Source organism: Ambystoma mexicanum, chromosome 2q, assembly GCF_040938575.1.
Source record: "Ambystoma mexicanum isolate Mex_15411 chromosome 2q, UKY_AmexF1_1, whole genome shotgun sequence".
Taxonomy (NCBI): domain Eukaryota; kingdom Metazoa; phylum Chordata; class Amphibia; order Caudata; family Ambystomatidae; genus Ambystoma; species Ambystoma mexicanum.
In genome coordinates, this window is record NC_090924.1 from 1031300198 (window position 1) to 1031323987 (window position 23790).

Below are 23790 nucleotides of genomic sequence, written 5' to 3' on the forward strand. Positions count from 1 at the left end.
AGTTCTCTTAGCCTCCACAACGTGTCAAAGACTTTCGACTGTACAAGGGCCTTTCACTCGACCCTTGTATGACCACTTTGACCTCTTACATAGGGCTCTCCTAGGGCCTTCTGGCATCAGTAGTTTCAACAAAAGGGGACCAGTCAGACTTTCGAATGAGCACCCACGTGGCGCCGAACCACTCAGTAGCTGGTCTAACCCTGGGCTTTAAAAGTTCAGTAACACACGTTATTTCTATTCATATCATATTGCCGTTTGCAGCCTTCGCTCAACAGTTCGGTTCTAAATATCCTGCTGAGCAGAATGGGGAAAAGTGGTCACTAGAAATTATATCCATCGCCCTAGGGGGTTTGGTAAGCTTGGAAGGGTGAGTTTAGTAGGGTTTGTGAAATAAATAGGTGGGATTATGGGAACGGTAGTGGTTTGTCAAAGTAGACTGGGAGTTTGGGAAATAATAAGAGGGACGTGGAGAAGAATGACTAGGAGTACTTGGGGAGATAACAGGAAGACCGGGTTTCTGGAAGATGTAGTTTACGGGTTTGAGTCCCTAATAGGTGGGGGTGTTGGATTCGGGTAAGGGAGAATGACTGGGTGGAAGGGAGGTAGATTTGGAACAGCCTACAAAAGCTTCAGGGACTTCGTCGATCTCGCCTTCTTCCCTGGTCTGATACTGCATCTAGCCTGGGCGATTCCCCGGGCTCCACTACCCAGGTGTTCCTCCCTCGCTCACCCTCAGGGTTGGGATCTGAGAGCGCAAGCCCTTCCCATGCCACCTGAATAAGGGATTCTCGAGGTCTACTTGGGAGAAAACCCTCATGTTAATCACACAACTCATTAATTTTTGTAGAGCGCTTTGGCATAAGGCGTTATAGTAGTAATTAAATAATAATAATATCCATTATGCCATTTTAAGCATGTCAAGTCGAGACCCACATGCAGAGCCAATAAAGCACTGGCTTTATTTTAACAGTATACTCAATGCCTTTAGGTCCAAGTCCCCTATGCAACAATACATTGGGGGCACTATCAGGCAATGCAAGAAGCTTTTTCAAAATAACGTGACTAGAGATTTAACGTGAGCACGTCCCCAAATGTGTGCTCAATACAGGGCAGTTGATGTTGTCTGGGGCCTGTATCTCTCCAGGATTGGTGCTAGGATTCATTTTATTTTATGTTTTATTTTATTCGGATTTGTAGAGCACACGTCAGCCCTGAGGCATCGTGGCGCTTGTTACAGACATATCTTAGTTGCATATACTAACATAACACAATATTCACAGGAGCAAAAAAATAAAAAGTATGACATTTATACAAATTTACAATGCAGATTTACAAGGGTTCGCGAGTGTCCCATATCGTGCAAGGAAAGAGGTTTTCAGTTTCCTACGAAAAATCGGGAGCGAGTTCTCGGCTCTAATGTCTGCAGGTAGAGCGTTCCAAGACTTGGCAGCAATGTAGGGGAAGCTTAGGCCACCGTCTATGGCTTTTTTGATGCATGGGATGTGGAGTAAGTTGGGGTATTGCGTCCTGGTGGGACGTGTGGAAGATTGTTTGGAGATGGTCTGATAGGTAGGGCGGGGCGGAAAGCGAGAGGCATATGTGTGTGTGAGGGTGAGGATTTTGAGAGTGATCCGCTCTTTGACCGGGAGCCATTTGGCTGAGTGTCTGGCCTGGGAGAAATGCTCTCTTCTTGAAATGCTAATAGTGGCCCGGAGAGCATTGTTCTGTGTGACTTGTAGTCCGTTTAGGTTTTGCCGATGTGCCTGCTAGGAGGGCATTGGAGTAGTCCAGTTTGGCTCCAATGGTTGCTCTGGCTATAGAGAGGCAGTTCGTTTTCGAGAGGTATGGCTTGATGGCGTTTGAGTTTGGTGGTATGTGCAGATGAGGCAGTGATTGCGCTGACTTGTCTGGTCATTGATGATGAGGAGTCTAGGTATACTCCCAGAGTCTTGACAGCTGTGGATACAGGGATGATAGAGTTGTCAATGGAGACGTTGGCGTATAGTTTGTCGAGTTTGTCTAGGGTGCTCTGTTGACATAGTATCACGATTTCAGTCTTGTTTCCACTTCCCATGTCACTTTGAAAACGACAAGGTAGCACCAGCTCTTCTATTCAAAGTGACTGCTTTCATCAATTTGGGGTCCCAATGTGTGATTATTACTGCAGTTGATAATTTATTGATCTCTAAATGATATAAGGCTCTCGGTCTAGCCAACATTTGACCATGAGATTAGATATAACCAGGTTACTCAACGTAGTGACCACCTTACTCCTAGTCCATAATCCTTTCTTCCATAGTTATGGGACATCCCTCCGTGGGACGGGATCGGAGCGCTTTGTAAAAGCATCCAAAAAAAATGAATTGTTTAGTCCTTCCTCTCTTTCTATGCGGGGCCCGGCACGCAGCCGTAAACCCGCCCATCTCGGCTCCGCCCCGCGCATCGCCCATCAGCCATCAGCCCTTTTCCATCGCCAGGTCAGAGACCTTTTAGCAATAACAGGAACCTTATTAGAGGGGACGGCGGGCGTATGGAGGAAAGGGGACTATGGACTAGGTACTCATACATCCCATCCCCTTTCCTCCATACTTATGGGAGATTCCCAAGCACTCCTTACAGGAACTATGGGTGGATGGAAAAAAACCCTTACTGAAAGAGGTTCTTCAGCACAGCCTGACCAAACTGGGCATCAGCTCTTGAACTCGGGTCTAGACAATGTTTACAAAAAGCCGATGGGGAGGCAAAAGTAGCTGCCTTTGCGACGGTCTCCCAGGGGACATATTTCTGAAAGGCAACTGCGGCTGCCTTGTCCCGCACCAGGTGTGCATGAATACCTTTAGGAGGCTTCAGCCCTTGAACAGTGTAAGACTCCGTAATGCAGGCCACGATCCATCGCAAGATGGTCGCCCTAGAGGCCTGCTTACCTTGTGGATTACCAAAGGTGACGAACAGTTGAGAAGAGCTCCTAAGTTCGGAAGTTCTGTCAAGATAGAACTTAAGAGCCCTTCTAACATCCAGACAGTGTAGAACCCTTTCCGCCTCTGAAGCGGGGTTCAGGAAAAAGACGGGCAAGGAAATAGACTGGTTTAGATGGAACTCGGCAAAAAAGCAGGGTTTGTCCGTAGGACCACCTTACCCGTGTGAAAAGCCAAAAAGGGATGTTCCACCGGCTAAGCTTGGACTTCACTCACGCACCTTGCTGAAGTGACGGCCACCAAAAAGGACCTCTTCCATGAGAGGTGCTTGAGGTCCACCATGGCCATTGGTTCGAAAGGCTTATGGCACAATGCCGTCAGGACCACATTTAGATCCCACGCCGGGTGCGGACTGCGAATCGGAGGCTAAAGGCGCGTCAAGCCTGCAAAAATGTCTCTCAACCATTGGATTAGAGGGAGTAAGAATATTGGTCCATAGATAGGTAGGCGGAAACCACCGAAAGAAAAGTTCTACATGACAGAACGTGAACTCCAGACTCTGCTAGGTGGGATACAAAGGACAGTGCCGTGTCAATTGTAGCCCACCTTGGGTTCATCTGCTTGTCTAAACACCAATTGACAGTACCTACGCCATTTGCTTTTGCACTGGGACCTAGTCGAAGGTTTTCTGGCTGTCTGGATAATGCGCCTGGTATCCGCGGACAGGCCAAGATGTTCTAAAGACCTGAACTCAGGCACCACGCCGCCAAGCTGAGTGATTGGGGGAGGGGTGCCACAGTTGTTCCCCCTGGTGAAGATCGGGGGTCACCGGTAACCTGATCGGCAGATACACTGACAGGTGTTGAAGTTCTGAGAACCAAAACCTGGCCGGCCACCACGGGGCAATGAGCAGAAGAGAACAGTTCACTGAGTTCTTCAATTTGCAAATCGTCCGATGAACTAGAAGCAGAGGCAGGAAGGCATATGCCCTCATGTTGTGCCATGGAATTTCGAGAGCATCCCCCAGAGAGGAGGCTCCCAGTCAGTTTCTGGAGGCATACAGAGGAAGCTTCTTGTTTGCCGCCGTAGCGAAGAGGTCCACTTCCGGAGTGCCCCAGCGCAGGAAAATCCATGAGAGGTCGTCCGCCTTCAGTTCCCACTCGTAGCCGACTATCGTCCGCCGACTGAGGGCATCTGCCGTGACATTCAGCTGGCCCGGAATGTGTACTGCAAGTAGCCAAACACCATGCTGAACCGCCCACTCCCAAATCTGGATGGACAGTTCCACGAGCAGGGAAGACTTGGTGCCCCCTTGCTTGTTGATGTAAAACATCAACACCGCATTGTCCGTGCGAATCCAGACCAGCTTGTTGACTATGATCGGTCTGAATGCCTTGAGCGCTAGGAAGATCGCCAGGAGCTCCAGATGATTCATGTGGAGGAGCTTGTCCTGAGGCGACCAAAGATCTGAGACCTGAAGATGATCCAATGTCGCACCCCACCCCAGAAGGGAGGAGTCCATTGTGACCGTTACCATCGGAGCTGGGTCCTGAAACCCCGCCCCCACCGACAGGTTGCTGAGAGACGACCACCAGTCCAGGTCCGCTCTCATGGAAGCCGGAATCGTTATCAACTTGGAGTCCGGATCCACAGCCTAAAGCCAAGAACTCCGAAGAGCCATCTGAGTCCGCCTCATCTTGAGGCGAGCAAGAGGAAGCGCCAAAATGCACGAGGCCATGAGGCCCCGAAGCCTTGAACGCCCAGGCCGACATGCTCTCCGACTGCGCAAACATCTGACACGTGGCCAACAGATCCGCCATTCTGTCCCCGGTCAGGTACACTCTGCAGTCGATAGTGTTCCAGCGAAAACACAGGAAGATCAAGTCCTGAGAGACAGACATGGAAGCCTTCCGCCAGTTCACCGACAGCCTGAGGTGGAACAGGAGCTGGAGAGACTGAAGATTGCAGGCAGCTTTCAGCAGGCAAGGGCTGCGCAAGAGCCAGTCGTCCAAATACGGATATACATGGATACCCTGCAGACGAAGATAGGCCGTGATCACCGACATCTTCGTAAAGACACGAGGTGCCTAACTTAGGCCAAAAGGAAGCACTCGAAACTGGAAATGCTCCTCTCCCACAGAGAAACGGAGATATCTCCTGTGTATACCCCAAATCAGGATATGCATGTAGGCATCATGAAGATCCACCACGCTGAGCCAATCGCCCATCTGCAGGGAGGACCGTATATGGCTGGGCGTGAATTTCTCTTGGGGTAGGAAAAGATTGAACTGGGAAAGGTCTAGGATGGTGCGCAGGCCAGCCTGGTTGTGTTTGGGGACTGTAAACAGCCGGGAGTAGAAGCCCTCCCCTCGCTCCCCAAGAGGAATGGGTTCCACAGCTCCGAGGTCCTGCAGTTTCTGCACCTCGGCTTTTAGGGAGGGCGATCCCGACTGCTGGAAAGGAGGGTTAAAGGGTGGGGTAGCGGTAAGCGGAAGCCCGCCCGAGCGACTGACAAGACCCACCTGTCCTCGGTGATAGTCTGCCATGCCTCCCAATGAAACGCAATGCGTCCTCCCACCGGGGTCTCGTGTGAGCGAGGAAAACCCTCATTTGGCAGGCTTTTCAGGGGTGTTACCACCTGAACCTGACGAGGAGGAGGCTGAGGAGAGGGAGAAAAACCGAGTCCGTTGCTGCCTCTGGCGGTTATTAACCGAAGGAGTATCCACTCTCCGGGATTTCCGGTCTAGGAAGCCCCCTGAAACCAGAGGAGGGCCGGCTCTGCCATAGCTGTCTCTGAGTCCTGAAAGGGGTTTTAATCAGGACTGACAAGGTCTTCGCTGTCTGGGTGCTGTGCTTTGTTTTGGTGAGTTCCACATCCGTTGTGGAATGAAAAAGCTCCTTACCGTCAAACAGCAGGTCCAACACCTTGTCCTGTACCTCCTTCGAGAACTTGGTGGCATGCAACCACGCCTGTCGTGAGGTGTCAACACCCAGCATAAGGTCCCGAGCAGACGTGTCGACGTGATGAGCCGCGGCCTCAAGCAGATCCTGGGCCAACACTCTGGCGTCAGATAAACCCGCCTTAAAGTCTTCCAACTTCTAGACTGGAATGAACTCGAAATCGGACAGACCTTTCCACATCTTCATGTTCGCCCCTGCTAACACCAGTTCTGCATTGGCCTGCCAGAGCTGCAAGGCCGAGTTAGCAAAAATCTTCCTCCCAAGGGAGTCCAGGAGTTTGTCGTCTTTCCCCAGAACCTGAGTCGCCGTTGAAAAAGAGGACGCTGCAGGCCTGGACTGCAAAGTGGCCGCAGCCACCACTGTGGAGGAGGGGGGGCGGACAAGATGACGGGGCCACCTCTTCCAAAGAATGCAGCCTGTAACGTGCGTAAATTTTCTTATTGACGAAAAGTCCAGAGAGTGGCTTTTCCCAGACCCTGCGGACCTCGGCCAAAACAACCTTCTGCAAGAACAGGCCGGTACACTCCGAAGGAGGCAAGGTGAACGCCCCCGAAAGCACACCCTCCTGCGGAATGGGTGCCAGGGGCACTGGAACATCCAATAAGCACATCATATCCAGTACCCGGTGGTGAAAAGCTCTAAGTGCGGGGCTGGTCTTCGCTGTCCTGCTTGCCCTGCGCATCATCCGACAGGTCAGGATCCTGCTGGACCGTGTCAGGCACCGTCTTGTCCACGGGGGACAATGAGGGCAAGGGCGGAAGGGTTGGTGGAGGAACCGTAGGCAAGGGCGGCGCCGGCTAAACCACTGGTGGAACGGGTGGAGCCGGAGACGCAGGCAGGCAGATCTCCCTAAAAAGACCCTTGAAATACTCTCATGGGGTCGGTACGCATGAGCGTCTGAAATTTGCCGAAAACACGTCCTCCGGACACAGTTTTGGAACTGCCGGAGAAGGCCTCTCATGAGGAGGATAATTCCAGGGACGCAGAGGGGGGGGGGGTTGCCACACAGGCCCATCCCCCAAAGTATCCACAAAAATCAAAGGTGCCGAACCCACAAGCAACGAGACATTGTGCGGAAGGGGCATCCAGGCGTTCCAATCGTAAATTGTACGAAAAGGATGTGTACAAGGAATTTTATGGTCACCCGCGGAAGCAACTCCTACACCTGAGGCCGATGGCATAGTTGTAGGGTGAGCGCCCAAAATGGCCACCATGGGCATGGCAGGAACAGCCGCCATTTTGCCATCACCTGAGAGGAACTGACTTGTGTGGAAGTGAGGCAGGGGTCCCCATCGGTGGGTCAGGGGTATTAATTTTAGCCTTTACATAAGGAACCTCGGCCGAGCCGGTACTATGTGGCCTGGAATGTTTCTGCGACATACCACTGGCCAAACTAGCCTCTACAGGAAGGACCTCAGCACTGCTGGGAAAGGAAGATATTTCACTCCTTTCCCCCTCAACAGTTCTTGCGTCGCCACAAGAGCGGAAACAGTGAGGAACAACTTTTACCGATAAGGCCTTGGCAGGCCTCTCAGAAATGTTGGTCGCTTTAGCCTCTGCACAAGGGACCTCGGACCCAAGTCCGTTAACAGCCTTACTAGGGTGGGCCTCGAACATCCGTTCGGTAACACCAAGCCCAGCCGAGGCCTCGGGACGCACTCAGGTATTTTTGAGGGAAGCCGATAACAAGGCCTCAGAGTGAGCTCCGGTACCCCACAACAGTAGAACAGGGTCTACAGGCAGCCCCCACAGGAGGAGCCTCGGATCGTGATCCAGTATCCACAGGCCCCTTACGGAGACCCTCGGAGAAAACTCTGGTACAATTATCAGGCCCAGAAGACACCTCGGGGCAATCCCCGGTGACAGAGCGAACAACGCTCCTCCCGGCTCGGGAAGAGCCCGGAAAGGTATCTCTCGGCCGGGGTGCTCTGAAAAGTAAAGAACTTACCGGCTGTTTCTTCTTTTCGTTGATAAACGCCTGAAAATGCAAAGGAGGAAGAAATGCCTCCTCCCACTGCTCCAACCGACAATAGTGCCCGGACCGAAAGGGAGTCGCAATTAAAAACAGGAGTCCCAACAGTGATCCGGACCCAGACACTCTAGACAAAGAGGATGAGGATCCACCCTCGCGAAGCGTCAGTGACACGATGAACAATCTGGAAAGTCTACTTTGAACGACAGACAGGCTAGTACACGATCAGTAGTAAGAGCCAGAGAGGAGGAAAAAAAGGGAAGAAGATCTTCCGAGGATGCAAGCGCGTCCAGTCCCGAACTAGCAGAGAAAAGGACCGATGGTCGATGACGACGAGATAGGCGGGGTTACGGCCGCGTGCCGGGCCCCGCGTAGAAAGAGTAAAGGAGTACATTTTTTGACATTTTTGGATGCTTTTACAAAGCGCTCCGGTCCCGTCCCACAGGACGGAGGGATGTCCCATAAGTATGCAGGAAAGGGGACAGGACGTAGGAGTATGGATTTTAGCATTGAGCATTTACCGATCTGCATCACTGGTATACCATTAACCAATACTTTTTCCAGGAAATTAGAACCTTCATTAATTACAACACAATTCTGCTATAAAAGCTCAACATACAAGCCATAAAAGTCATGTATGCTTTGTGTAATTTGCAAAGTTTGTTTGCATTTAGAAATGAAGGTCAAAAGGTACAGACCTTTGTAAAGGAATAATGAAAGGCACATTGAGTGATCTATCCTCCTTTAATATTAGCATCCTTCTGCAACATTCTTTAGTAAGGGAAACCGTTCCAGTGTGGCTGGGAATTGGTACACAAATTTGCTTTTCTATGGTTGAATTACTTCCAATTACGGTTTACTAAATTCCTACTAGACAGATTTCCAGATTCCAGCCGAGTTAGTCTACATATTTGGACTGGTCGCTATCAATGCTATACTAGTTCTATGTATGAGGCGCTTGCACTACAGAGCCAATTGACTGTTCCTGTTCTATCTGGGTGGTGCTCAAGGCCTTGGTTATGCTGTACCCATTCTATGCAAGGGGAGTTTAGATCGCTGAGGCCAATATCGGGCATGCTCTTTGGGATGGGAATTTGGACTGCTGATGCCTATTCTGTTTGCATTCTGTGCGAGTGTAGCTTGCATTTCTGAGGCCCTTCATTTACCTGTTCAGTGGGCAGGTGCTTGCCCTGCTCCATCCCATGCAGTACCTTCTCTATGAGAGTAGGACTTCGGCTGTTACCCAAGACATATCTGTTGTATGTGCTATAATCTTGCACTGTTGAGACCAACAATGTCCCTGTTCTACATGAGGAAAACATGATCTTCTGCGATCCATGGAATACATTTCTTTGTATTAGGAGGGAGTGGCCTTTTGAAACCTATGTTGCATCTGTTCGATTTGAGTGGAGCATCTACTGCGAAATTTATTTCTTATCCATCCCAATTATGTGTGCCTTCTAACCTTACTTTAGCTTGCATTGATCCATTCCACATGTCCTGCATGAGCTTCAGTTTATGTCTATATGAATATATTAACAGCTTACCGGCTTCTGTCCTCAACCTTCACAAATGGTTTCTTCAGTCTCCCTGCTAAAAAAAAAAAAAATCTTATTGCTTCAATTTTCATAGCAGCACATCATTTTCATTTGCATTGCTGGTGAGAGAGGCATAAAAGGTGGAAAACTGATGTTCAAGCATGTAAACATTCATTCAGAGGAATCAACGCTTTTAAACCAAAAAAAGACTGATGTTGAAATTGGTTGACAAAGAGTCTAGCTTTCAAGTGAGTCAAGAATCTGGTACTAGTTCTTACAGCAATAAAATAAATCATGGTATGTATAAGAAAATCGGACATGAGCTGCAGAAACGTCTAACTTACTCCTAAACCTCTGGACAACAATGTTACTGCACATTGTTAACAGGACACCATATTGCCAAAAGTAAGAATGCAGCAGCCAAGACACTTTTGGAATCGTAATGTGCCCCGACACTGCGCACCTCACTACTTGAGGCAGGCCAATGTAGCCTTCTTACTGGTGTCTAGCCTGTTAATTCCAAACAGGCGGAATATCACAAAAGCATTGTCTAAGGGTAGAGTGGCAGCAGCAACAACTAGCATGGATTCCACAATCATGTTGAATAAGGCTTTGTTCAAACTGCTTCTCTGGCCTGAACAGGTGTCCTGGTAGTAGTGGTGGTTGTAGAAAGCATATGGGTAACCCATCTGCACGCAAATCAGATTATGCTAATAGACACATGCTTTTGGAAGAGAAGTATCACTTAGTGTAACTGTAGTTCTAAATCTATTTCCATAGATTCACACGGTTTGAAATCAGCTAACATTCTTATCCAACTCAGTCGGTCCCTTTCGTCCCTGATCAATGATTGAGTAGGTTGGGAGCACCGACCATGGATACAGTTGTCACACGCATGGCACAATTGTAGAATCGATGTGTAACTATGAAAGATGCCAATGCTGAATAAATACAGTCACGTCCAATTATCCAGCATGACATATTTCAGTTTGAAATCTTTTAAATGGGAAGAGGCTTACAATGGTTCTAACCTTATGGTAATAGATTACCGAGTAATGCCCGTCTTACCATTATCTAGGCACCAGTGGATGCTGATAATGGTTTGCAGTGAGAAGCAAAAATATTTACTCTGATTGTCCCAAGCAAGCAAGCTGGAACGGTTTAGCTTGGTGGCCACTAAGGGTTCCCGCCCCAAGAATCTGTTTTAAGTAATGGATTGAAAGGCCAGAAAAATTGGGGAAAGCCATACAGCGAGTTCCTTCACATCACCACTCCACCAGGAGATGCACAAATCTATTTGGGAGTGGGTGGTCTTTACCTTTTAGAACACTGAAAAAACACTGCTCCCACATTTATATGTGGTAACACTATTATATTTCAGAATGCATAGGGTGATGTAGGGGAGCAAGAGACTGGCAACTATGCACACCACTCCAATACGACCATCCATCTGGCACATTTATACTTTTAAAAAAAAAATGCTATTTTCCGGGAGAAAAACAGGGTGTAACTATTCCAAATGCATTTCATAAAGTTTCCCTTGGATTCTAAGAGTTTTGATTAACGAATTTGGTTTTCATGGGTGTTAACAAATCTTTTGTTTTTGCAGCCTTTCAAAAAGGAACCACAGCATATCTGCAGACTGATCATTTACTGACTAATCACAGAGCAGAGCGAGCTCTGGAGGATAATTGCAGCGTATGGCATTGCTGTAGATGTGTAGATTTACAGAGTGGGTGGGACGATTGATGACTACTTCGCTCTGTTTTCATTATGTAGGAGGGGAAAAAAGACTAAGGAGAGTGGATGACAGCAGGCAGATAACTGGGTGTACTAGGTGGAATATTGTAGTTTATGGCCTCAATTTCAGGGTAGCTGCTATAAAGCAACGGGTTGATAAGATAGACTCACGGAATTTGGGATCAGCTCATGGTTTGAGAACCAGTTTTCACAGATATTTGAAACCAGCAGGTCACAAAACTATATATACTTGCTATCAAAAGCATTTGGCTGTGCGGTCCTGTACATTTTTAAAAGCATTCACTCGTCAATATGATGTACCTTCCCCAACAAATTCTAACAGCTGACACTGAGATTTAGATACACTAACCTAACTTTACTAAAGTATATTCCGACAATTCAGTGTTTTACTGTAGCAATACTGTAATTATGTAACAACTTTTTTTTAGGATTGAAATTGCAGGACTATCTTAAATTGAATTAAAACAAACTGCTCATTGGCAACAGGAGACAGTGAGCTTAATAAAACTATCCCCCCTAGTTTGCAATATTCGGAAAAAGAACTAAGTGTTCGTGTCTAACACTCCCACACAAGCCTTTGGTACTTTTGTGGAGGAGAGGATTACTGCTGCACTCTCCCTCCATTAGAATACAGGGTGTTGCCTTGAACTTGCAGTGAACAGAGAAAAGGAGGATAGAGAGAGCCCTAAGGGGAAGAGAAGTATGCAGGGTGATCTGTGTTTTTACTAAACAGGGTAATTTAAAGCGTTAGCTGTTCTACACAAATGTCAATTTAATTAGCAAACTTACAGAATTGCATAACAAATTGCTATGCAACATTGCTTATTATATACCCTGCCTTATGAAAGACTAAAGGAAGGGTTAACTGACAGCGCCTGAAGCTCGCCTTTATGTCGGGCAGAGGTTATGGAAATTAAGAAGGATACTTTCCATGACAGGAACTTTGCGTCACACCTGTGTACTGGTTTGTACGGTGCTCCGCAGTGCTACCTGTATGAAGGAGCCAATACGCTAAGTAGGTGGCTTCTTGTGCTTGTTTCAGGGTCAACATGTTAATGATTTCTTTGCAGGTTCAGCCAATTGATGCTCCTTTGTCTTTGCAGCTGCAGGTCGATGGCTCCAGCGTTCCAGGATAGATCCTAGTTAGGTGTGGGTTTATGGTTCCAGGGATCCAGATCAGGGGATACAAGGTAAGCATCCTGCTGCCTTCATGACAGGAACAACGTGAAGCAAAGGATGTGGGCCCAGGGCGTGGTTTAGAGATGCCATTACTGTGTGGAGCTGCCAATGTGGTGTGGGCTGCCGCACTGGCAGGAAGGTTCTGAGGTGTTCTTACAGAATGAGCGGCTTGCACAGGAGGTTCTCTGCTCTGATCTGGATCCTCTGTCAGAGCCCACTTGAAAAGACGACGTGCCTCCGCAGACAACAGTGTGGATTGTGTGCCGACTTGCTTGCTGGTGTAGTGAATTAATGTCAAATTGTCTCTGCACCATCACAACTTACCCCTGGAGGATGGGTTGAAAGGAATTCAATACCCGGCCCTAAGCTCCAAGACATTTATATAAAGTCTGGACTCTACTGCTGACCACCAGCCCTTTGACTGCAGGTGGCCCATATGCGACCCCCAACATGTAAGAGAAGTGTCAGTTCTCAATGTGACTGTGGGCGTTTGAAAGAGCATTCCCTTCCACTGTTTGTCCTCCCTCCACCAGCGCAACGATGGATGGAAATGCTGACTTAGTCGAATGGTGTCTTCCTAATAACCCTTGGCCTTGGTCCACTGTAAATCTATTTCTTGCATGGGACACATTTTTAGTCTGCAACTGGGTACCAGCAATACAGAGGACAACATGCTCAGGCGGGACTTGCTTTGTCATACCGTAGAACTGTTTTTTGATGAACAAGTTTGCCAATTGCAGGTTAGCTGCAATTTAATCCAACGATGGCCTTATTTGTCACATGCTTGTGTCGAATTCTGATTACAGAAATCTGTCTGTACCAAGATGAATGTGGACTTTGATGTTGACAGAGAACCCTAGAACGGCGATGCCATCAACTGTAAACTGAACATTTTGTGATGTTTGGGTTCTGGAGTGTGCCTTTTTCAATCAATCATCTAAATATGGATAGACTTCCGTTTTGGTCCACCGCAAAAGTGCAGCCACCAGTGCTAGGCATTTCGTAAAGACCCTTGGTACAGACTTCAGGCTGAACTGGAGCACCCAGAACACTGGTAGTGGTGTGTGCCCACTATGATCCGTATACAACGCCTGTGGGCCAGGTGTATGAGGTTGTGCAAGAATTAACTCTCCAAGTCTATGGCGCCAGGAAGTCACCTTCCTGCACTCATGGAGGGTGGTCATTTTGAATTTCAGGTGTTTGATGGGGAGACGCAGGTCTAGAATGGGTCATCATTCTATGTGTTTTTTTCTCATCAGAATATACCGGGAACGCACTGTTTCTATAGCCACCTTCCTTGGCGGCTGGTCCACTTCCCGGTGAAGTTGGCTGAGGCAGGTAGGTTATGTTTTTTTGCAGTGGAGAGTCCGGTGCCGAGCTGACCAATTCTAGCGCCTGCCCCTTGGACACCAGCACCGTTATTTCGCACCACTGATTCACGTGGTGACTGACCCAGCCACCCACAGAGGTGCTGTGCGAGAGGCGAGGTGAGTGAGTCAAGCTTGTTGGTTTGTCTGAGAACAGGAGTGTCCTAATCGTCGACGACTAAGCAGTGTATTTGATGCAGGACTGTTGGTATCTTGACTATGGCGAATGTGTGGAAGATGAGCGATGCAAGAAAAAAAAAGTTTCACTTTAATTTATAATCTGTCTTTCACCTATAAACCAATCACTAAGCTCTGGGTCATACTGCCGCAGCCAAAGACTGCCCTCTCCCTAAGCCCCTCCACTGGCAGCCATGTTCAGATTTGGTAGCACGTAAAGTGGCACTATGACCAAGAAGAGCCGCAGAGGGGCAGGAGGGAGGGTTTGCATGCGAATCCATGCCAGACCCATGCTGGAGAACAACAGTTACAGGTAAGTAACTTATTCCTTCTCCAGCATGGGGTCCGGCATGGAGTCACATGCTCATGAATAAAGAATACATTCCAGTACATACACAACCAGGGAAGGTGGCAAGGCTCAACAGAAGCAATTACCCTTACCTCCTCACCAGGTTCCCTTTCAAGCTAACAGGTTGCGTAGCACTGCTTGGCTGACTCTGGACTCCTCCCAGGAATCGCTGTCGACGTGAAGGTGTGCGTAGACATCCATGTAGCAGCCCTGCAGCTGTCCAGCAGGTGCACACCAGACAGGAACGCTGTTGTAGAAGCAATTGCTATGGTAAAACAGGCTCTCGGACGGCCAGGCAGCGGTCGGTTGTCCAACCAGTGACCATGAGCGATGCAGCCGGAGAACCACCTGGAGATGGAAGCCTTGGACAAGGCCTTCCCATGGTTCACAGGACCTTGAGAGGAGCTTGATACATAGACTTGAAGGGAGCCCCCATGAGCCTACTCGGCACCATGTTGAGTTCCCACAACGGGGCAGGCGTCTTCACCGGCGGAAACGAATGGAACAGTCTTTTAATGAACTCCTTCACTAGACGGTGTGACCAAGGAGAAGACCGTCCGGAGATCTGGTGCAGCTAATAATAGCCGCCAGATGCACTTTGATGGAAGCGTGAGCCAGCCCCGACTAACAAGTACGGAAGGACTTGGGGGTTATCATCCTGCACCAACACCGTCTGAGTTGACTGATGACTTGTAGTAGTAGAGGCAACGGAGGGAATGTGTACAGTAACAGGCCTTCCCACGGGAAGGAGTATGTGTCCTGTCCCATGCTCCCCAGCTGGGGGAACCTGCTGGCGAAATTCTGGCACTTGGTGTCTGTCGCCAATAGATCGATCTAGGGTCTGCCCGACTTGAGGCAGAGCCTGTCCACATGATCCTGCCGGAGCTCCAACTCGTGGCAAGAGCGCATCTCCCTGCTGAGAGAGACAGCGACACTTTTTTACTCAAACAAGGTGAAAAATAACGAGAAACCTACCCTGGGCTACGGCCCAGTGCCACAGTTCATGCGCCTCTCTGGAGAGCGCTGCTGAGCTGTTGCCTCCCTGCTTTCTGATGTAAAACACTGTGGTGGTATGGTCTGTGAAGACAACACCTTGCCCTTGATAGACTTGAGCAATGACTTGAAAGCCTTATCGCTCCACAGAACTCTTCGTTGAAAACAATCCCGTCTTTGAAGCTTTCGGACACCTGAATCCAACGGGAGTCCAGGAATTCCTGGAATGATCACATCCGCAACCTGCAGAGCCTGAGCAGGTAGATACACAAAATGATGCCGAGCAGCGACTTGATGGTCCTCACCGTGGCGATCTTCAGTGCTAACGGCTATTGCACCTTGCCCAAAATGGCTGTTATCCTGTCCTCAGAGGGGGCTGCCAGGCAGGACAGCATGTTCAGCCTGGCCCCCAGGAATAGCGCGTCCTGCGATGGAGTCAAGCAGGACTTTGCATAGTTCACCGAGAACCCCAGATCCGTGTGCAGCTGGACGGTCCTCTCAGCGTGATCGATGGCAACGTCCCTTGCCCGGATGAGCCAGTCGTCGAGGTACACATGTACCCCCTGTAGAGGCAGATGGGCCGCCACTGGAGCCAGGGACTTTGTAAAGACTCTGGGCGTGGACTTCAGTCCGAAGGGGAGAACCTTGAACTGGTAGTGCTTCCCTTGTACGAGAAAGCGCAGGAACTTGCAATGTTTTTTTAGAATGATGATGTTGAAGTAGGCGTCCTCTAGATCCAACAGCGACAGAAAGTTTCCCTCCTGCAGTTGGCCGAACACGTGCTGCAACAGGACCATCCTGAATTTTTGGGACTTTATGTACTTGTTGAGTAGTCGTACATCGAGAATGGGCCTCTAGCCCCCGGTCTTCTTTCTTACTAGGAAGTATCGAGTCAACTCTGGAGCCCTAAAATCGCTTCGGAACCAGCTCTATTGCCCCTTTTTTTTTTTTTTTTAACATGGCATGAACTTCCAGCAGCAGCTGAGGGATACACTTTCACTGAAACTCCAAAGTGTGGCCGTGGGCAGGAGCATCCAGCGTCCATAGATCGTTGGAGATGTTCGGCCACACGCTGACTAAGTTCACCAGCCAGCCTCCCATCGCAGTGCAGGGATGGGGGGCCTGACATCTTGGCCGGTTCAGTCTTGCTTGGAGCTGGTGGGCCACCTTGGGAGCCTTGACAACTAAGGCGGCCACCTCCGAAGGCCTTTGAGCGACCCCTGTAGGCTTCCTGGGTCGTGAAACGGGAAGGCTGGCGGTAAGACGATACACTGTCGAAACCCTTCAAATATCTGCCCAACTTCCCTCCTGAGGAACAAAAGGATGGACGGTGCTGTTGCAGAGTGCCCAGGGCACGGGCCGTGCCTGTCGGTCTTGATGTCCTGAAGAGATTCATCTAAGGCCTTTCCGAAAAGATTGTCTCAGAGAAACGGCATGTCCAGGACCCTCGTCTGGACCTCCTGCCTAAAGCTGGTGGCCTTCAGCCAGCCACGATGACTGAGGCAAACCCTGTTTCCCCATCTGGCGGAATCCCGTGTCCGCAATGTCCCGGGCCACGGTAATGGCGTGGTCCGACACCACTTGGCCTTCCTGAAGGATCTTCATCGCCTCGTTTATCCTCGGGGAGGAGATCCAGGATCTGAGTCATCTTGTACCATAGCCCCTGATCGTACCTGGCCAGGATGGCTAAAGCGTTGGCCTTGACTGTCGTCGCGAGTAGATGACCTTTCTACCCACAGCATCCAACTTCTTCCCCTCGCTGTCCAGGGGAACGGAAGCTGAGGCCGAAGGGTTGGATGATTTCTTTTCAGCGCTGCAGCCAAGACCAGAAGCCCGCTGTGGCTGGATCCGGAGGAGATTAAAGTCAACGATTTCTGGTCCCGAATGACAGAGGTTGCTATAAAAGGTGCCAGCTGGAACAGCCGATCAGGATTTACCAGAAATGTTAGTGAAAGTGATGAAATGTAAGGAAAATATAGTAAAACTTGAAAAAAGCTCAGAGTGAGTGAGGAGGATTCCCATGTCACTAAACCGTGAGGACTAAAGATGGCTCCTAAAGTCCTGTCCACCCCATTGGCTGAAGCAGAAAAGAATCAAAATGAAGTGGACAGGCTACAATCCGCTTTATGGTATGTAAGGCAATCTCCTTGCTGTGGTTTTTGTCCTTATACACACACACACACCCACCCACCCACACACCAGGTGATTCAAGCATGTGAATCTATGAAAGACCCACTAATGGAGAAAGTTTACCTTTTTCGGTTGCGGTTTGTACATTTTTTTTTTAAATCACATGAAAACAGTGTTCAAAATGGCTAGCAAGGTTTTTTTTTTTAATGCCCTTTCGCTCCATTGACCTTTTGGTCTTCTTCCTCCCAGGCAGAGGAAGAAAGTAGCCACATAGGGGGCATTTTCTTTGCTACCTCATGCCAGAACCCAGGACAATAGGCTCTGTATGTAAGGAAATGGTTTCAAATGAGTATGCTCTAGACAGCAACAGTACACATTTGAAATCTTGTGTGAGGTCATGGCTGCATCTGTGCTGGCTGTCCATCAGTGGACAGCCAGAATTAGAGTTTGAATGTTACAGGTCCCCCCCACCCCCTCTTTGGGGGTGCCTGGGGTCCCCACCAGAAGATTGTTTATCTGAAGCCAATCTTCAGATTGGAAATAAAGAGGCTGCATGGGGAAAATGGAAGACTTGCTGGAATCATCACTAGCTAAGCCATCTACAGCAAGGCAAAAAGCTCTGTTCTTTAATCAACAGCCGACACATTCTACTGTGCCTCCCTCCCTTGCACTGGCGGGCATAACCTGTTCCGACTCCTGCAGCAGCAAAGTCTTCCTTCTGAATCTCTGAGAAGTCATGGTGCCTGCATCTGGAGCACAGCATCTCTAAGGGGAATTTTTATGTTGCTGGGATCTAGTGCAGCCAAGTAACATGAATTGTGCTGTACATCCTCATTTTTGGGACTGGGAACTCGCACTTTGCCGCCTGTAACAAGAAGGAAGTCCTGTGGTTTTTCATGTTTTTGGCTTTATACCTTGTGCTAGGTGTCAGACTAAGATCGGGTGGAACCCACAATAGGCAAAGACACCAAAGATGATCTTTACAAGAGTACTGCTTCATCAAAAAAATGCTGTGCGTGGTAACCCCCTTAAGGCTACAGAAAGTTTTAGATTATGACAAGGAACAAACCTTTATCCCATCTCAGTGTGGACATGTACTTGCTATGTATTTGAATATCTCTTCCACAGCACTCCATGAATAATGGAGCACAGAGCCTGTGTTTAGTCACCCTATTCTTACGCTTAGCTCTATAGCCTTTGCTGGCGAGAGGAGTATATGTATGTCTCTGCAATGTTTGTCTAAGTGTGGATTATTTCAGTGTGTCAGTGCACAATACATTTCTGGCAATTCTCTTGGTCCAGAGCAAATATTGTTCCCACTTATGTGTGTCTAAAAATACAGAAACCTCTGGCGAGTAAAATCTAATTTCTTGGCATCCCATTGATTTTAGAATGTTGCAAAATGGACAACTGTTTTCAGCGGATTATGTGTTAGTCTAACTGCTTTCTTCGGGACCCAATTGTTTTAAACAACCTAAAACTGCTAATGAATTTTAAAGACCAGTAGGGTAGTAGTTTTCTCAATCTTTAGTTGGGGCTGAAATTCAATCTCTCTCCTGGGTATAACCTGTAGTGGGAGACATACATTAAAATACAAGTATCATTCTGTATGGGTCCTATTCATGGCTGCTGTCTTAATGTTGCAGTGTTTACCCAACATCAGAACTCTGATGCCATTTATCCAGGCAGCCTGAACCTTCGCTCGACTGGTGTAGCCCTGCAATGAAAGTACCAAAGGTGGAGGAGTCCTTAATATACAGTTTCACAACACATCTCTTCAGACAATTTTAAAATGATATTGGCCAGTTTTTTAAGACATGATGGTTTTCTTACCCATCCTTTGTTCGTTGTGGGCTCATTTGTTCGTGCCTCTGATGATTATTTCCTGCTTATGTAGAGCTTGTAGGAACAATACCCAAGGTCAGTTCTGTGCAACTCTTAGACCACTTGTTGGTCTGTTTTGCCGAGTGCTTTGGTACTTATATTATTCACCTATCTACCGAGTGTCTTCTCAGGGTGTTACATCAATGCAAATGCACTTTTCCGGTATCAAACTTTATTGTCTCAGTTGTAGTCTTTCTATGGTTATATCCACACCAACGCACGGTGCTTACCATTTTAAGATTTTGCGGTAAATAAATACTGTTATTTCTATATTAGTCCCGCTCTCCTATGTCTTTATGGTGTAGTTATGAGACAGAGGGCCGTAGACCACTCGTATCAAACACTTGCTCAATTACAACAATGCTGCGTGCCACATCTCAATTTTCTTGGCTACTCATGCTGGTGATCGATGTCTAGGAATTAATCTGTTTAGGTTAAATTGTCTTACCAGAGCTTCCTTTTCTCTTGCTAATCTGCCGCAATTTCTCGTTTCATTTGCACGCGTATCTGGTTTGAATTTTGGTCGTATTAGCTTGCGACTCTGACGCTGAACATATGGAACGGTTTATTAGCCGTGCGCCCTTATTGAGCGGAATGCTCCGCACCCTTTTCTATATGTGTTTACTCGTGTGTATCTGCCCTTCATTGCAAGTTTTTCAACCGCACAGCTGATCAGGAAGTATCGAGATGAACTTTGGGCAGTTGACGTAGAGATAGATGCTGACTTGGATGAACCTGATCCCTGTGTCGATAACGGCGAAACAAGTGGTTCAGCTGATTTAGATGTATGCCCGATTGTACCTAAGGGAAAGAAAGTAGAAGTGGCAGAAATACAACACGTGTTAAAATGGTTGGCTGAAGCGCTTCCCGAAGCTCTATCCAATCATTGAACCTGGTCATTACTTTCGTGGAATTGCAGAGGTTTTGCGCATCTGCTGTCCTCTGAGGGGTCAGCAAACTTTGTCGCCAAACATGAGCTATGGACCCTTTATTACTGGATGGTTTTGTGACTTATCAGTCTTGCGAAAAGGGGAGAGAAGGGTAGACCATTCGGCGGGTTGCTTACTGGGGTGGCAAGCCGTTTGATCTCAAAACAGATACCCTGTAGTCTAGACAATAATCTGTTGGCAGTGGAAGTTAAATACGGGCCTAAGGGTAAAGGAGAAAAGGTACTGTTGATAAATATATACAATCCTCCTTATGCCCGTATAAGTGAACCACTTCAAGCAGCCATTCAAGAATTGTTGGCATCCTGGTCAGCAACTCAGGGAAACGGTGCGGTTATGGTAGTTGGCGATTTCAATTGCCGAATACCGGGGGAGGGAGGGCTACACCCACAAAACTCTAGGCTAAGAAACATGCGGTTACTTACGCATAGCAAAAAAGATTCTGAAGGCCCGCAATGGCGTCTCTTGTTTGATGACTGGGATCTTGAGATGGTGAATGGTTACACTGTTAGTGACCATCCAGGAAAACCAACGTGGGCTAACGGTTCTTCTTCCAGTACAATTGACTATATATTTATGTGCCCTAAAATGTTGCTATGTGTTGTTGACCTAATGGTATCTTTAAATGAATGGAGTGACCACGCTGCACTTCAGTGTGTATTAAATATTGTCCACACTAAATCAGAAAAGAGTAATCTGGGTACAATTCAGGCCAACAAAGCGGGCTCTAGTATCAGGTGGACTGCCCAGAACATACACTTGGCTTCAAAAGCATTAAACATTGAGAACTGGCCCCTATTACCCAACTTCAACGATATGTCTATAGAAGCCATAGAAGGAACAAGTTACTTACCTGTAACTGTTGTTCTCCAGCATGGGTCTGGCATGGATTCACATGCTCATGAATATTCCCCGTCGTCAGGCTGGGAATCCTCGGTAAAGAAAAAACCAGTATCAGTTTCGTTTCTGATCTGTCTTTCGTAGTAATAACCAATCACTGGTCTCTGCGTCATACTGACCACAGCCATTGACTGCCCTCTACCTAAGCACCGCCTCTGGCAGCCATCTTCAGATTTGGAAGCACGTGAAGTGGCAGTATGACCAAGTGAAGAGCCGCAGAGGGGTAGGCGGGAGGGTTCGCATGTGAATCCATGCCAGACCCATGCTGGAGAACAACAGTTACAGGTAAGTAACTTGTTCCTTCTCCAGCATGGGGTCTGGCATGGATTCACATGCTCATGAATAAAGAATACATAGCAGTACACACATGCACAACCACGGGAGGTGGCAAAGGCTCAACATTAAGCATCTTACCTCCTCACCAGGCTCACCTCAGGCGAACAGGTTGCGCAGCACTGCTTGGCCGACCCTGGACTCCTCCCTGGAATCCCGATAGACGCAGTAGAACTTCGTGAAGGTGTGCGTCGACCTCCACGTAGCAGCCCTGCATATGTCCAGCAGGGGCACACCAGAAAGGAACGCCGTGGTAGCTGCGATCGCTCTGGTGGAATGGGCTCTCGGACGGCCAGGCAGCGGTCGGTTTGCCAACCGATGACAGTACATGATACAGCCGGAGAGCCATCTGGAAATGGAAGCCTTCGAGAGAGCCTTCCCCTGATTGACAGGTCCAAAGTTCACAAAGAGTTGTGACGTCTTCCGAAAACACTTTGTGCGGTCCACGTAGAACTTCAGCGCTCTAGCCACATCCAGCGAGTGCAAAGTCCTCTCAGCCGGCGACGAAGGCGACGGGAAGAAAACAGGCAACACCAAGGGTTTGTTGAGGTGGAAGTCCGACGGTACCTTGGGCATGAAGGAGGGGTGCGTCCTGAGCACTACCCTTGTGTCGTGAAAAGTCAAGTACGGGGCCTTGCAGGAAAGGGCCTGGATCTCTCCCACCCGTCGTGCAGAGGTGATGGCCACAAGAAACGCTGTTTTCCACGACAGAAACTTCAACGGGGCCGAGTGCAGAGGCTCGAACGGAGGTCCCATGAGCTTGGTCAGCACCACGTTGAGCTCCCACGCCGGGGCCGGAGCCTTCACCGGCGGGAACAATCTGAACAGTCCCTTCATGAACTCTTTCACCAGACGATGAGACCACAAGGACGTCCGCCCCGTGGTTCTGGTGTATCGGGAGATCGCAGCAAGATGAATCTTGATGGACGCGTGTGCCAGTCCAGCTTTGGCCAGCGTCAGCAGGACTTGGGGAGCCGTAATCCGTAGAGGGTTAATCTTCTGTGCGTGGCACCAGACAGAGAACCTCTTCCATTTGTGTCCGTAGCATTTAAGAGTCGAGGACGCCCTGGCCTTTGCAAGAACCTCTCTGCAGTCGGCCGGTATGTCGTATCCTCCAAACTCTAGCGCTGCAGGAGCCAGGCCTGCAAGTTCAGCGATTTCGGGTCGTGGTGGAGGATGGCGCCTCCTTCCCTGGAGAGCAGATCCGCGTCCACCGGCAGCTTGATTGGCGGGGACGCTGACAAGTCCAGAAGGTCCGGGAACCATATCTGCCTCGGCCACGCAGGTGCGACGAGGATCATCCTGCACCGTGACCTCTTGAGCTGGTTGACGAGCCGGATTAGCAGTGGCAAAGGAGGGAACGCGTAGAGGAACAGGCCCTCCCAGGGGAACGAGAAAGCATCGCCCATGCTCCTCGCCTGGGGAAACCTGCTGGCGAACCTCCGGCACTTGGAATTCGTCGCCGTCGCGAACAGGTCGATCTGGGGTGTGCCCCACCGTCAGAAGAGGCGATCCACTAGATCCTGCCGTAGTTCCCACTCGTGGCACGAGCGCAGCTCCCTGCTGAGTGAGTCGGCGATGGTGTTTTTTATCCCTGCCAGATGAAACGGCACCAGAAACATCCCTTGGGCGACTGCCCAATGCCACAGGTCCTGCGCCTCCTTGGACAGTGCTGGGGACCTGGTTCCGCCCTGTTTCCTGATGTAAAACATGGTGGTGGTGTTGTCGGTGAAGATCCTCACCACCTTGCCCTTGAGGGACGGAAGGAAGGACCGGAGGGCCCAAAACACTGCACGGAGCTCCAGGACGTTGATATGTAGGGATTTCTCCGTCGGGAGCCAAAGGCCTCTTGCGTGCAGATTTTCGGTGTGCGCTCCCCACCCTTCCAGGGAGGCATCCGTGGTCACTGTCTCCTGGTGGGCTGGGGTCTGTAAGTCCATGCCCGCCGTCAGATGCGCGCGGGTGCCCCACCACCGGATCGCTCGTCGGAAACTCTCGTCGAGTGTGATCCTTTTCTCGAAGCTGCCCGTCGTTTGGATCCAGCGCGTCCAGGAACTCCTGCAACGGGCGCATCCGGAGCCTGCACATGGGAATGAGGTAGATGCAGGAAGACATCATTCCGAGGAGGGACTTGATGGACCTCACCTTGGCCGCGTCGGCCACCAACATCCGCTGCACCTTGCCCAGGATGGTCCTGGTCCTCTCCTCCGACGGGGAGGCCAGAAGGGACACTGTGTTGAGCCTCGCTCCCAGAAACAGAGCGTCTTGCGCGGGTACGAGTTGGGATTTGGCGTAGTTCACGGAGAATCCCAAGTCCGTGAGAAGTTGGACGGTCCTTGCCGTGTGAACCACGGCGAGCTCCCTTGTCTTGGCTCGGATGAGCC

General features: G+C 49.3%; 1 protein-coding gene across 6 annotated transcripts in view; it reads right to left on the bottom strand.

The window, feature by feature from the left end:
• The window catches only part of DBF4 (DBF4-CDC7 kinase regulatory subunit), a 718935-nt gene that overhangs the window by 449303 nt on the left and 245842 nt on the right, over positions 1 to 23790 (bottom strand). For all 6 annotated transcript variants that reach the window (XM_069648379.1, XM_069648376.1, XM_069648378.1 and 3 more), the window contains exon 9: positions 9396 to 9441. In XM_069648379.1, the coding sequence (XP_069504480.1) occupies positions 9396 to 9441 (46 nt within the window). The remainder of the gene's footprint in view (positions 1 to 9395; positions 9442 to 23790) is intronic.